Source organism: Aspergillus eucalypticola, assembly GCF_003184535.1.
Source record: "Aspergillus eucalypticola CBS 122712 chromosome Unknown BO83scaffold_15, whole genome shotgun sequence".
Taxonomy (NCBI): domain Eukaryota; kingdom Fungi; phylum Ascomycota; class Eurotiomycetes; order Eurotiales; family Aspergillaceae; genus Aspergillus; species Aspergillus eucalypticola.
Window position 1 is genome coordinate 503,955 of NW_020290289.1, and position 12,690 is coordinate 516,644.

General features: G+C 47.0%; 5 protein-coding genes across 5 annotated transcripts; 2 read left to right on the forward strand and 3 right to left on the reverse strand.

Moving 5' to 3' along the window:
• Window positions 1-1,421: 1,421 nt before the first annotated feature.
• BO83DRAFT_446900 (uncharacterized protein) lies at window positions 1,422-2,463 on the reverse strand (the record flags this gene model as incomplete). Its single annotated transcript, XM_025536622.1, has 2 exons — window positions 1,422-2,252; window positions 2,325-2,463. 2 exons carry the CDS (start codon window positions 2,461-2,463, stop codon window positions 1,549-1,551), a joined length of 843 nt encoding a protein of 280 aa, XP_025387312.1. The 3' UTR covers window positions 1,422-1,548.
• Window positions 2,464-3,828: 1,365 nt separating this feature from the next.
• BO83DRAFT_408896 (glutathione transferase) lies at window positions 3,829-4,900 on the forward strand (the record flags this gene model as incomplete). Its single annotated transcript, XM_025534089.1, has 6 exons — window positions 3,829-3,884; window positions 3,973-3,995; window positions 4,052-4,163; window positions 4,283-4,347; window positions 4,375-4,427; window positions 4,501-4,900. Exons 1-6 carry the CDS (start codon window positions 3,854-3,856, stop codon window positions 4,898-4,900), a joined length of 684 nt encoding a protein of 227 aa, XP_025387313.1. The 5' UTR covers window positions 3,829-3,853.
• Window positions 4,901-6,083: 1,183 nt separating this feature from the next.
• BO83DRAFT_399594 (MDR family MFS transporter) lies at window positions 6,084-7,969 on the forward strand (the record flags this gene model as incomplete). The annotated part of the gene is given in 8 exon segments (XM_025533329.1): window positions 6,084-6,156; window positions 6,176-6,261; window positions 6,317-6,414; window positions 6,483-6,866; window positions 6,916-7,209; window positions 7,246-7,439; window positions 7,527-7,801; window positions 7,856-7,969. 8 exon segments carry the CDS (start codon window positions 6,084-6,086, stop codon window positions 7,967-7,969), a joined length of 1,518 nt encoding a protein of 505 aa, XP_025387314.1.
• A 344-nt stretch (window positions 7,970-8,313) lies between these two features.
• Window positions 8,314-9,143, reverse strand: BO83DRAFT_362707 (NAD(P)-binding protein; the record flags this gene model as incomplete). Its single annotated transcript, XM_025529534.1, has 2 exons — window positions 8,314-8,518; window positions 8,584-9,143. The coding sequence occupies 2 exons, from the start codon at window positions 9,141-9,143 to the stop codon at window positions 8,314-8,316; spliced, it is 765 nt and encodes a 254-aa protein (XP_025387315.1).
• Window positions 9,144-10,270: 1,127 nt separating this feature from the next.
• On the reverse strand, window positions 10,271-11,126 carry BO83DRAFT_51586 (uncharacterized protein). The gene has a single exon (XM_025537409.1). The coding sequence runs from the start codon at window positions 10,950-10,952 to the stop codon at window positions 10,395-10,397; it is 558 nt and encodes a 185-aa protein (XP_025387316.1). The 5' UTR covers window positions 10,953-11,126; the 3' UTR covers window positions 10,271-10,394.
• Window positions 11,127-12,690: the final 1,564 nt, after the last annotated feature.

Sequence of the window (12,690 nt, forward strand, 5' to 3'; positions counted from 1 at the left end):
TCCGTAATTAGCTGTATGACGTGACTGCCTTTACGGCTTTTTTTGATGAGCTCGCCTTGTCGTCTCGAAGGCTAATAGAGCCTTCGCGTGTGCAGACTCTTGAAATTGACCAAATGTGTCTCAGCCCATTTCAGGAGCAGTTTGTTATTAGCACAGTTGCTTTAATGTACGACAACGTGATTCTCATGCGGCTGCTGAGACTAGATTCGGACCGCTGACGTCCTTTGCAGAAGCACGGTGTCGGGTGAAGGGACGCCAATTGAGCAGGTCTGAATTAATCGAGTACTATACAATATTTGCTTATTACTGTTATTCTTATGCGGGTTGCGAGAATCGATACCTCTCAAAATGGCGGCCAACAAGTATATTTGCCTCGTCCTCGTGTGTTGTGGATTTATGCAGCAAAGTGACCGGTTAACAAATTAAGGCAAAGCCTCTATGGTAATGGCCGATTAAACTTCTTCTAAGGGGTTGTGATCATCGGTCCCACGTAGCCGGATTAGCTGGGATTGATCGATCCGATCTCCGGAAAAAGCTTCCCTGTGACGTAGATCCAAAATACCGATCATGGCCTGGCGTATAGATCCGGGTTCTGCATGCTCAAGGATGACAGTGGACACAAGGTCTGGACCGATGTGTGTCTTTAAGTAGTAGCCCGCTTTGCACGCAGGGAGTTTAGGTTCATAGTGTATGCATATCATCCTCTGTTATCGGTACATTTGTCGATGACAGATCTGAGAAGCTAGCAGCCAAATTCCAAGCGTGCACCGCTGGCGAATCCAGCACGTGAGTTCCTCATCACAAGCCCCTTCCCTCCCTTCCCCCTTGCTTTAATCTTCACGCGTTGCGGTCAGGCCACATGACAGTGACTTAGATCTGCTTTGGGGGTATCTCTAGTATTTGAGTTCCAAAGTGTACTTCTTGGATACTTGAAGATTTATCTATCCTGTCAAATCCAGAATCTTAAGGTTGAGACTCCTTCCCTGAAAAGGCCCATCAGTAGAGCTCATAATTTCACCAAAGGCTATTAAGGTTATTGCCCCAAAAATATTTCCTTGATCTCTCCTGTACCCCAAATGTAGAACACTGCAAGGAGGCGAGGGAGTAATACTCAGCCTTCAGCAGGTTCGCCTTGGTCCATGAGGGTAATCTGGACCTGGGCCCCATGTACCAGTGGGATGGATTATGTACTGAGTGGGGCCACTGGACTCTTCCATTAGATCATTTTCCTAGGAGTGTAGCTCAGCCCCCACGCTCCAGCAATGAAAATTCCGGTCAAATGCTGCGCATTTCATTCTTCGGCACATTATGGAACATTCTACATAGAAGCGGGAATTACCGCTGCCAATGTTACACCGCTTAAACTGCCCGCAATGCTCTCTGCAGGTCTACTGAAAATGTTCTGAGACACACCGCTGGTTCGGTAACACAACAAGTCCAAGTACCTCTTGCATATAACGCATACGCATTGACAATGTAGAACAAGGAATGCTTCTATATAACAACGCCACAAAAGCTATCCCAGACAATTTCCTCGTACTCGACATCTTACTGAGGTGCCAACTGGCTTTGCGCAATTAGCCATTCCAATCCGGCCCTGAATTGCCTCAGCTCCGACCCACTTCTCGGGATATCGTGTCCGGCAGAATGTAGAATGGTCTTGCGACACTTGGGGTTGCAGAATTTCTCTACTAGCAAGGCGCAGTCAGATAACCCAGGGAGGTCATTATGACCCCGTAGATGCAAGGTAGGGATCGAGAGGCGGCCCGCAAAATGGTCCGGGTGCAAGGCACAGGGAATTTCTTCGATAGACCGGTCCAGAAAGAAGCGAACTGGCTCGCGAGTAATCGACTGGCCTGCCTTGATCACCTTGACAAACTCTTCAATTGGTGCCTTAATGGATGTGGGCAATTGTGCAAGCTGATCATCCTGCCCAGAACGGATCCGCTGCTGATCCTGCCGAGACAGACCTCCCATTAAGGACTGGCAGTAGTTAGGGTCCGAGGAGCAGGGAATTGTTGTCGAGCAGAATATGGCAAACCGAAATGGGAGTGGTCCTTCGGGGTGGCTGGCAGTCTGTTCGAGGAGGAAGGAGGCAATGATTGAGGCTCCCTGACTGAATCCTAGGATACCGTCAAAGGGACCCTCATCCTCAATCGCTTCGGTGATTGAGGTGTGAGCCTCCTTGATGGATGGTGCGTCAAATGTGCGTGACCAGCAGTAATATGGGGGAGTAAAGTTGGTTTCGATGCCTTCGAGCGGGTCATCGAATAGTGGTTAGATATTCTATCTCTCCAGTAGGACTCTGAAAGGGTTTTGCAAACCAGGTGCAGGCGAGCATTCAATCTCGCCGGATAGCATATGAAACTCCCAGCTAGGATCTGCCGAATGAAGCAGGCCCGACAGCTGGTATTGGAGGGCCTCGGCGCTCGTGCCATAGCCGTGTAGACAGAGAATGCGCATGTTGTCTGGGTGTAAAAAAAAAATAAAAAAAAGTTGAAGATTTTGAGTCTTGCTGGAAGCAAAAATACCATTCTTGAAGTAGCTTATATGCCTGCCCTCGCGATTACGAAAGCAGTAGTGTCATGGTTCGCCTCCAATTCTAAACTAAATCAATATTTCTCCTTATCCAGCGCTGCAAGGGCTATCCCTGTAGAAGGTTATAGCTATCAAAAGAGTGTTGAGGAGAGTGTGTGTTCTCTGGCCGGGGTTCATCTACTTCAGTTAGTATTGTTTTCGCTTTAGCCACCAGGCAGAAGCCGATTTTTTAAGGGTATGACCAGCTTAGTGAAGAATTAAGCCGTACAATTTATCTTTTGCAATGACTTTCTGAAGAGATATTCCCGGGGTGTGGCTGTGGCTTAGTATATTTATTCCTGTCTCATCGCGTCCTATGAATACACCCCGGCAGAAGTCGCTGCTTTTCATCAATTATTTGTAGTACCTTTGTAAGCATCATTCTACCTCCTGGATCAATCTATAGAATTGTTGACGAGTTCGTGTCTTTCTCCGGAAACCCTGTTAGGTAGGTGATAGCTTAAGTGTCTTTTTAAAGAGATATTGCTGGCACAAACCTCGGTTATATAGTCAATGGCCCAGTACAGATAAGCTTCCTACCTTCACTTCCTCATCCCATGTCTTGCCGTGTCACACTGGAAATAGATATCAATGCGCTTAATAGCCATGATATCACAGATGAATTAGTAAGGAGTACGTTCTGGTTTCAAGAAAACATGAATCTACCCGATAAGAACTGACGCCAACTGAATAAATCCAGGAGGAATGAAGATGCATTTCCAAGAGTCCTTGCTCGGTTTCCTCATCGATTTCTTGACTAATATATGGCAAACCCTCGTTATAATTTTATCTACTTGACTTATGTAGTAATATCCATAGGCAGCAATATTGAAAAGATATTGCTCTTTGATTCCGTCGGCTTTACTAATGGGCAATGAGTATATATGAGGGGTATTACGCCGTACATCCCGCTGTACGCCAACACTACACCTCCGAGCAGCCCCGGTGGATTTTAGGTGCCATGATAAGCACTTAAAATATGACTAACCAGTTCTAGTGTAGACACACCAACATCGAGGATGGCTTACTTTACAGAAGGCCGTATGACTCTAGGCAGGAATGGAACAAAGAAATGACCACAGCGACAGCCTTGTGGAATCCCTGTCGTGCTAAACAGGCATCACAACACATCACTTCGTGACTTAGGACGGGTCCATTACACTCCCCTCTCTGAATGCTCCTCAACAGATACATAAGAAGGCGTCTCCTACTCAACCTGGTACCTCCCCCATCATCTGCGAATTTACTGCTGAGTGAACCCCCTTCCAACAACAACATGGTTAAACCTATTACCGTCTGGTTGACCCGTAAGGCACCCCTGGTCCTATGATCTCGCATCAATACAGTATTTTCTCCGCTGGCATGGCTAATCTCGCTTGCTAATGTGTGACATAGTCCCTGGACCAAATCCATGGATAGTCAGTAAAGTCATATGGCAGATTATAATCAAGAATTGACACCACATCTTGTCAAGGTCATTGTCATCCTCGAGAAACTGCAAGTCCCGTATGTCATCGAATCGTTCAAATTCGAAGACATGAAGAAAGCCCCCTTCATCAATATCAACCCCAACGGTCGGGTCCCAGGTTTGTTGCCTCATGCTTTCTTCTCTTCGAGCCATGTGCATCAGCATCTGCAAACGCTTCAGGAGGCTTTTTTCCACGGATAGCAATTGTTGACCCCAATACCAATTTGACCTTGTGAGAGTCTGGAGCAATCATTCAATATTTGGAGGTGTACGATAATGATAAGAAACTCACCTACGACTCGGTAAATGAGAAGCATCTTCTTAATTAGTATCTACATCCTCAAATGAGCGGACAGGGCCCATATTTTGGGCAGTGCGGATGGTACGTTAGCCTTCTCTATCCTTCTGTATATGCCAGCACCCTATCAGGCCAGTGCTAATTTATCACAGTCCAGGTTCAACGTCCTAAATCACGAAAAGCTTCCTTCCGCCATTGATTGGTACGCCAAAGAGGTCCATCGTGTGTTGAGCGTTCTTGATACGATTTTTGAAGGCAAGGAATGGCTTGTTGGGGACAAATGTACATTTGCAGACCTAACATTCCTCCCCTGGAATACACGCCTTAACATGGCCTTGCTTACTCCGTCCGGGGAAGATCCCTTGGCGCCATACCCGAACGTGCAGGCATGGCAGAAGCGTATGGAGAGCAGGTCTTCGTGGCAAAAGGCCATGGAAATTCGGTGGAACCTAATGGAGGAGCAAGGACTGCAACCAAATGGTATACCGAAGGGTATCAAGGATTTTCAAGAGTACCAGCAGTACATAGCCAACGTTATCGAGCAGCAGCAGTGCTAGCTTCAATAGTCAATGTAATCGCGAACTAGATGATATATGATTGGTAACTGGCAGAGAGTGTGGTTCGCTGCGAACAGAGTGAATATTGAACACTAACTTTATACATATTTCTAATTGCCTTCATACATAGCAGTAAAGATCAGACGGAACTATGTCAAGGGCAGAGTTTTGCAGTATCTACAGCAGACTGTTCTCAGCCATCACACTGTTCACGTCGCCGCTGTCTATCGGGCGTCTAGTTCTGCTCCGTGGAGATTTCAGCCTCGCAGTGGTGTCAAGCTCTACCTGTATTCCCCGGGCGTGATCGGCGATCGTTAGCTCTTCTAAATTGGATATAGCCAATTATAATATTAATGTTTTTGGCTGCAATATATTGGCGATGTGCTTGTGGTGTTGACCTCCTACGGAAATACGTGCCATCCAAATAAATGGCGCGTGCTAGACTAAGCACTAATGCACGGGGAAGGTTCCGGTCACATTTGACAGGGTGCACTCCGTTTAAGGTACCCTGGTAGATGTGACTGGAATAATTGGAGGCTATTGGTAACTATAGGTTATGACGGTGTATCATGCCCGGCCATGAATGGAAGCGCCGAACATAATATGACGTGGTACTATTGGGACAGGGGCCTCACCGGCGACCAACAACTGTCATAAAAGCTAAATTACAGTGCATTGGGCATCAGAAGCGATAGGTAAAGTGTCAATTAGCATAGCAAGATATTAATTTTTCTTCCTCTCTCGATATCTCTGCTAGAATCCCTCCGTCTACCAGGAACTTGGAACTACTCTAATGTGTGGTTTTTTCTTGTCGCCTATGGCGTTCGACTATACGCCTTATGTTATGCCAAAATTAATGCGTTCAAGTATACCAACACCATCGGTTCATTTGTCTCGTTACCCGCCGTAAGAGTGTGAATCAAGCATGCAGCTAAGCGTAGAATAAAAAGATGTGCTCTTTGTCCATCTTTCTATGTATGCTAGCCTCTGCTGTCCCGGTGTCATAATCAGGGGCATAGGAGGAACTAGGTTTTCCTAGTCTCAATCTCTGCCCTCTCAGACGTTCTGCTTATTGTTTCTGTTCTGCCATTCAACTACTACAGAAACCGCGATATGATCCTTGTGGTGCTCCTCTCTTGCCTTCTTTCAGCATCATTTTAACTTGCCTGAGCAAAGAACCATCATGAATGGGCAACCTCGCGAGAAGGGACGCACCCTTGGAATTGCGCGTGGAGAAAGACTCTTCCACAGACGCGGTTCTTCAAACAGACGGAGGAATAGACCCTGACAACGAAGTGAAAGGCCCCAAGCTACTTCTCCTTCACATTGGTCTCTGCCCCTGCACCTTCCTGGTTGGCTTGGTAGAGCCGCTTTTCACTCATGTTGCATCACAGATATAGCCAATGCTTGGAATAGGACTTCAAATTGATCGCAACGGCGATTCCAGTCATTACTTCGGACTTCCATTCAATCGGAGATCTGGGTTGGTATGGGAGCGCGTTCCTTATTTCACTGTAAGTACCAACCAGGTATCTGATAGCTTCTTGTGGAAGCGAAGGGTTCACCTAATGCACCTGTGTAGATGTTCCAGCCAGCCCGTTGCCGGCAAAACCTACAGCTTGTTCTCCAAAAAGGTTGCCTACTTGAGCTATGTTGCCCTGTTCGAGGTCGGGAGTTTTGTTTGTGCCCTTGCTCCATCATCCCCAGTCCTCATAGTGGGAAGGGCTACTGCTGGTCTAGGAGCTTCCGGGATCTTCGCTGGTGGATTGGTTATCTTGACTACCGTGATCCCGCTTCACAAGCGAGCAGTCTGGACTGGAACCCTAAACTCGACTTTTGCCATTGCAAGCATTGTCGGGCCCATTCTCGGAGGAGCACTTACCCAACATGTTACATGGCGATGGTGTTTCTACATCAATCTCCCTATCGCCGGATTCTCCGCCGTCGTTATACTGTTATTTTCCACGTCAAAGGGACTCCCACCGAAAGTATACCTTAGGGCTAAAACTACGGAGTTTGGATGTCGTTGGCTTCTTGCTCTTTGCTGGCTCTGTTAGCATGCTGCTAATAGCACTACAATTTGGTGGACTCAGTCAGAGGTACTCCTGCCAATCGGCAAATATAATTGGATTGTTCGCAGGTGCTGGGGTAGTGACGTGCATATGTGTCGGATGGACAATTTCATATGCAGGAAGCAGCTTTGATTCCTGCCGACTGTTCACCTCTAGCAGAAATATATCCCTTATCTGTGCTTCTGCCTTCTTCGCAAATGGAGCGTTTCAATGTATCATATACTGGCTTCCCATCCGGTTCCAAGCTGTTCTTAGGGCTTCTCCAACCTGAAGTGGTGTCAAGTATTTGCCCACCGTCATATCGGACGTCCTCACCTCCTTAATCGCGGCGGGTCTGGTGAACAAACTGGGACGGTGGAACCCCTTTCTTACTTTCGCCACCGCAATGGTTTTCCTTGGTGGTGGGCTTTTGACGACTCTGCATCCTTCGACATCCGATGGTCATTGGATAGGATTCCAGATTGTAGGTGACATTGGATATTCTCTTATCGTCACCATGGTCAGCTCTCCCGTGCACGCTGTCCCTGATAATAGAGGCTAATTCTTCTCTTAAGCCAACATAGGAGTTCGGGCATCTGTTCCCCAAGACCTTGTGCCTGTGGGTGCGATCACCCTTCTCTTCGTCAATTCCGGAAGCTGTGCCATATTCCTGGCTATTGGTGAAGCGGTCTTCCAAACCCAGCTCAAGAATAAACTTGCCGATATCGCTTCTGCGATGGTCGCCAATGAAGTGATATCCGCGGGGGCTTCAGGATGGCGCTCTTTCGTACCCTCTACGGAGACCCTAGTGGTCATTTCTGTGTACAGTAGTGCTGTGACGCGAGTATTCGTACGTTTCCTGTTGCCTCTATTAGACACTGCCGAACTAACATGGGTTATCTAGTATTTAACAACAGCGGCACCAGTCCTGTCCTTTCTATTAGTTACTTGCACGAGGTGGACATCGACAAAGGATCAGAGAGCGAAGGAAGAAAACTTAGCAGAAGAGAGCGCTTAGTATAAGAAGTGGCTGCCATTGCTGATGATTAACCTCATCAGGATCGTATACTAGGCTTTGGAGATAAAATGGCTCGTTCCTTCAGCATTTATGACAATCATGAGATATACTATCCCATGACTGCTGAAGGAGCGTTCTTCCAGTAAACTCGATTCATATGGGCAAAACGGCTCGAGTGCTGTTGGGAGAAGGAGATAGAAACCGTCTTTGCTACGTGTCATTGTGAATATAAAACAATTATGGTGTATAACTCGCAATATAATACGTAGAACGCCAGCTGATATGTCAGATGGATACCGTGGAGCGCAGTCACTCTAGGTCATGGGCATGATACATCAGGCTGATCAGCGTGCCAACCAACCCCCGTCAACCACGATCGCCTCCCCACTAACATAGTTACTAGCCTGGCTAGCCAGAAAAATTGCTACCCCCTTCATATCCTCCGGCTTCCCCCACCTGCCCACAGGGATTCGTGGTATAATAGACTCACGATAGGCTGCATGGTGTGGCTCCGTCAGGGTATCAGCGGTCATATCGGTTTCGATGTATCTAATAAGACGGATCAGTCATGCTGAAAGAACCTCCTGGCTAGAAACGCGTATTAGATCACATACCCTGGAGCGATGGCATTCACATTGATCCCCTTTCCAGCCCATTCATTACTGAACGCACGGGTCAACTGCAGCAAGCCCCCCTTGCTTCCCGCGTACCCCGAAACGTTGATACCGCCCTGGAAGCTGCCAACGCTGGCCACGTTGATGATTTTACCGCGCTTCCCCTGCGAAATCCAGTGGCGGGCAATATCGCGACAGAGAACGAATGGAGTTGTCAAGTTGGTTTGCATTACCGCTTCATAATGGAGCGTATCGTAGTCCACCGCCGGACTGCGGTGTTGAATTGCGGCGCAGTTGACGAGAATGTCGACTGAATGAGTGGCGACAACTTTGCTAATCAGTCCTTCAACTTGTTCGCGGTCGGCAAGATCACATTGCACCACTTCACAACCCCTACCGAGCCGTTCTACGGCCGGTTGGGTGTCGGAGATGTTTGGTGAGCGCTGGACGAGGATTATGTCTGCGCCGTGCTCAGCGAGCCCGATGGTGATTGCTTGGCCGATTCCTCGGGTGCCGCCGGTAATTAGAGCAGTCTTTCCGGACAAGGAAAACAGTGACATCTTGTACTGATGATTTTGGATGGGCACTGAATGTGTTGGACTCCTGGGAGGGGAGGGAGATTATAACATGAATGTATTCTTATGTAAGTCTTCTGATTGTGTCACCTCGGATGTTAGAGGTCCCCACTACTAAGATATGTAACAAATATATGTTGTGACCGTAGCTCTTTAATTTGCCTTATCTGAGTACCAAAGCTCGGTTATGGGAATGTGAGCGTTTGTGGATATATTGGGTGCCCTAAATGACACCCCACCATACTAGTATGAAGTACACTTCTTCATAGAAGGATAGCGTCTCCCAAGTACCGTGTTATGGCACGTCACATCATCTTAACGGCAGTGTTACACCCTTTTTGCCACGGAATCGGATGTGACAGGCAATGTTTTGCAGATCCCTTCCTTTTCCTGTTGAGATCAGTCTCGCCCCCGTAGCTCCTGTACTCTCCAGATTTTACATAGGAAGGCGTCACATGGAACAGGGCAGTCTAATATAGTCGAGTTTTCGTCTATATCAGTAAGGCGAAGTAGGCCATATATCGCGCAGAACTATCTCGCAGCGGTAGGGCAGCACTTGAACTCGACTGAAATATATATCCATGCCGTGACAACAATTGCTCAAACCCGTACTAACCTTGTGCTTCACACATTACGAGGCTTATGTACTTCGTAAAAATCAAGGTCTTGCAACAAGAATTGCTATAAACGGCGCCCTAAGTCTTGATTCTCTCCTCTTGCCTGTTTCGAGCAATTCAGAGTATTTACGGTGTTGAAACTAACTTGTGCCATAAGTGTGGCAGAGCCTGTCTACTGTCTAGGTCTAATGAAAAGCGTTCACACAGTTCAAAACTAATCTGATTATGTGCGACATGACGGTTCCAAATCTCAGAGATTATCAGGTATATGTAAGAGGGACCTCCAATATAGCTGGATAAATCATACTTGGTTGTCATGGATGCATTTCACTAAACTGAGCTCTTGCTGGTCCGGACACGCTTACAGTGCGTCCTGCAGGCGAGCAGTGTCCTTGATAGAGAAACATATCATATTGTGAAAATGCAAAGGATTATGTATGATTACTAAGAGATGCTGCGTCCATGCAAGAGGATTTGAAAATTAACGGTACAAATACAATGAGCCACAGCATCCCTTATGATTCTTTGCAAACAGTTCCTCCCATTTACTATGATAGAGCTCCATCGTGACTTCCTTCAAGGCCAGATAAATGTCGAAGAGTGCTGGTGTTGCTGACATTTAGATATTGTGGCACTGGTCGACATATGACTTGAAGTGTTCCGGAAAGTCATCCTTCCACAGCTGATCGCTGTTCAAGTATTCATCGACTTTCTGGCACCTGTCATTTGTGATGTAGGGAAGCAATGGGGGCACCCCTTTGAGAACAGCGGTTTTTGCGTTGCTGTTGACGCAATCCAAGAATGGCTGTACCTTGTCTTCATCGTCGCAGAGGTTCAGACCATCGGACTCTTTCTGGCACTTGGAGACGACCGTGTTATATAGGTCATCAATGGCTTTAACAAATGCCTTCTGTGCCGGCTCATCATTGATGCCAGTGTATTGGATACCATCTTCCAACAGTTCGTTGAGGATCTCGTCTTTCACATCGCTGTTCCACTGGTCGATGTTGGGTGCGCAACCGGCCGGACAGGCGTTCAGCTGAACATTCTGGATAAAGTAGCCGGGTATTTTGCTAATGGAGTCGAGGGCATCAAAGCACGAGGTTACCAGAGCGAGGGTGGGAGAAACACTGAGGCAAGCAACAGTTGCAATGTTCACGGCGTTGTTGAACTTCATGGTGACCTCTGGTTTAGAATGGTCGCTTGATTTGTGATGTATTGTAGTTTTCTCGAGGTTGGAAGACGTATTGCACACTAGCACCGAGAGGACCCCAGTTGTTTAAAAAACATCTTAGACGAGCAACATTCCTCTCATCATTTCCTGCAACACAAGGAAAAAGGGTGATTATAGTGGTGATCCTTTCAATCTTCTGAAGGAGGACATTCCCATTCTGGATGATCGGTATCTCAACATGTTTATAAGCAGATCAGCCAATTATTATGGTTGTGGGGTCTAGGGTCGAGCGGATTGGTGTAGAGGGCATTCAAGTCTCAGACAGCGTATGTGTCAAAGTTTATTAGTCTAACCGACAACTTAGTCAAGGAAAGGAACCAAGCCTAATTGTGATGCTCTGCTCGAGTCACTAGCAGAGTACCCTCCCCTGCGGTATGACACGGTCTTTTGTCCGTCCCGTCAGGGAGAGCTCGCGCTTACTCCTTTCCCCTTGAGAATGTAGATCATTGCCATAGTAGTCCCACATAAACATACGCTTCCACATTGCTTTGACATTATTTCTGCAATTGGGTATTTGTTGTTGTCTGTTTTCCGTTTGGTGCACCATTTTCGATCTGATTAACCATGGAAGAATCAATCGAAAAGTCTTTGCACTGCTAGCAGCGTTGCCTTCGGTCTTCACCGCTTTAAGCTCCTTAATTGACTTTCTGTTCGGTCACATTAAGAAAACAACAGGTCACACGATTTTTTTACTTATGATTCTCTAGCGCCGGAAGTAAAAAGTATGAAGGGAAAACTTTGGATGCAAGGGGGCGCGTAGATCTACGCGCATAGTACGGGTTTTCATGCAAGGGATAGTATAGTAATGTACAATGTCCTTGTTTCCGACCTCTGATTTGTTCCTGAAGCTTAAAGTTTTCTAGCTGAGAAGCAGAAAGGTTACAAGACAGCTTTCATCCTCGGCATTGGCTAATAAGCCTACAGATCAGTGCCAGTGGTGGGAAATGAGGAGCTGAAGTGCTGTTTTGGCCACTTCTTGTCTCAGTGCAGGTTTGAACACATCATACCGACCGTTCTATAAGAAACTATGAATTGCCCAAGAATAACTAAGTAGAACTGATGACGAGGCTAGCTCCTACACCATGCCGGGGCTTGGGGACATTCCGAATACGCATGTGCGATCGCCCGTCTTGCCGTCCTCTCTGGCGTTGACTGCATTATCGCCGATTTTACTCGTGTGACAATGCACACAGGACAAGGCTTGTTAGGGGCGTCGAGTGTGGAACATGGAATCTAGCAACACACAGTCGTCTTGTCATAGCTTGATGGATAGTCAATGCAAACATACTTCTTATCTCAATGGCCAAAGGGAGGCAGTTGGTAGCACGCGGGGATCGAAGGGGGAGAAATAGTAAACTAAGACGTCGAATTGACAAGTAAAAAGGGGGAGAGAAGTAGAAAAGCATCAAGGCCTAGACCAAACCACGATGTAGTAATGTTACAGTTAAGATCGTTTCTGATCTTTGCTGACCGCTACTTGAGTGCGATGAGAAGAACGTGGGTTCGACAATCCCGCATACGTACACGATCTCTAATGTTAGTACGGGTTGTAAGTGGTCGCACTTAATATGAAGGGTGCAACCCACACTTAAAAATAGATACCGTTCAAACGTTCTTGGGTGGAAGGTGTATCGCTTCTCTTCTATCAGTGTCAGTTTATCTCTTCTACCATCACCGGATT

Coding starts and splice junctions, on each gene's coding strand:
- BO83DRAFT_51586 (XM_025537409.1), bottom strand. CDS start 10,952: ATGAAGTTCAACAACGCCGTGAACATTGCAACTGTTGCTTGCCTCAGT.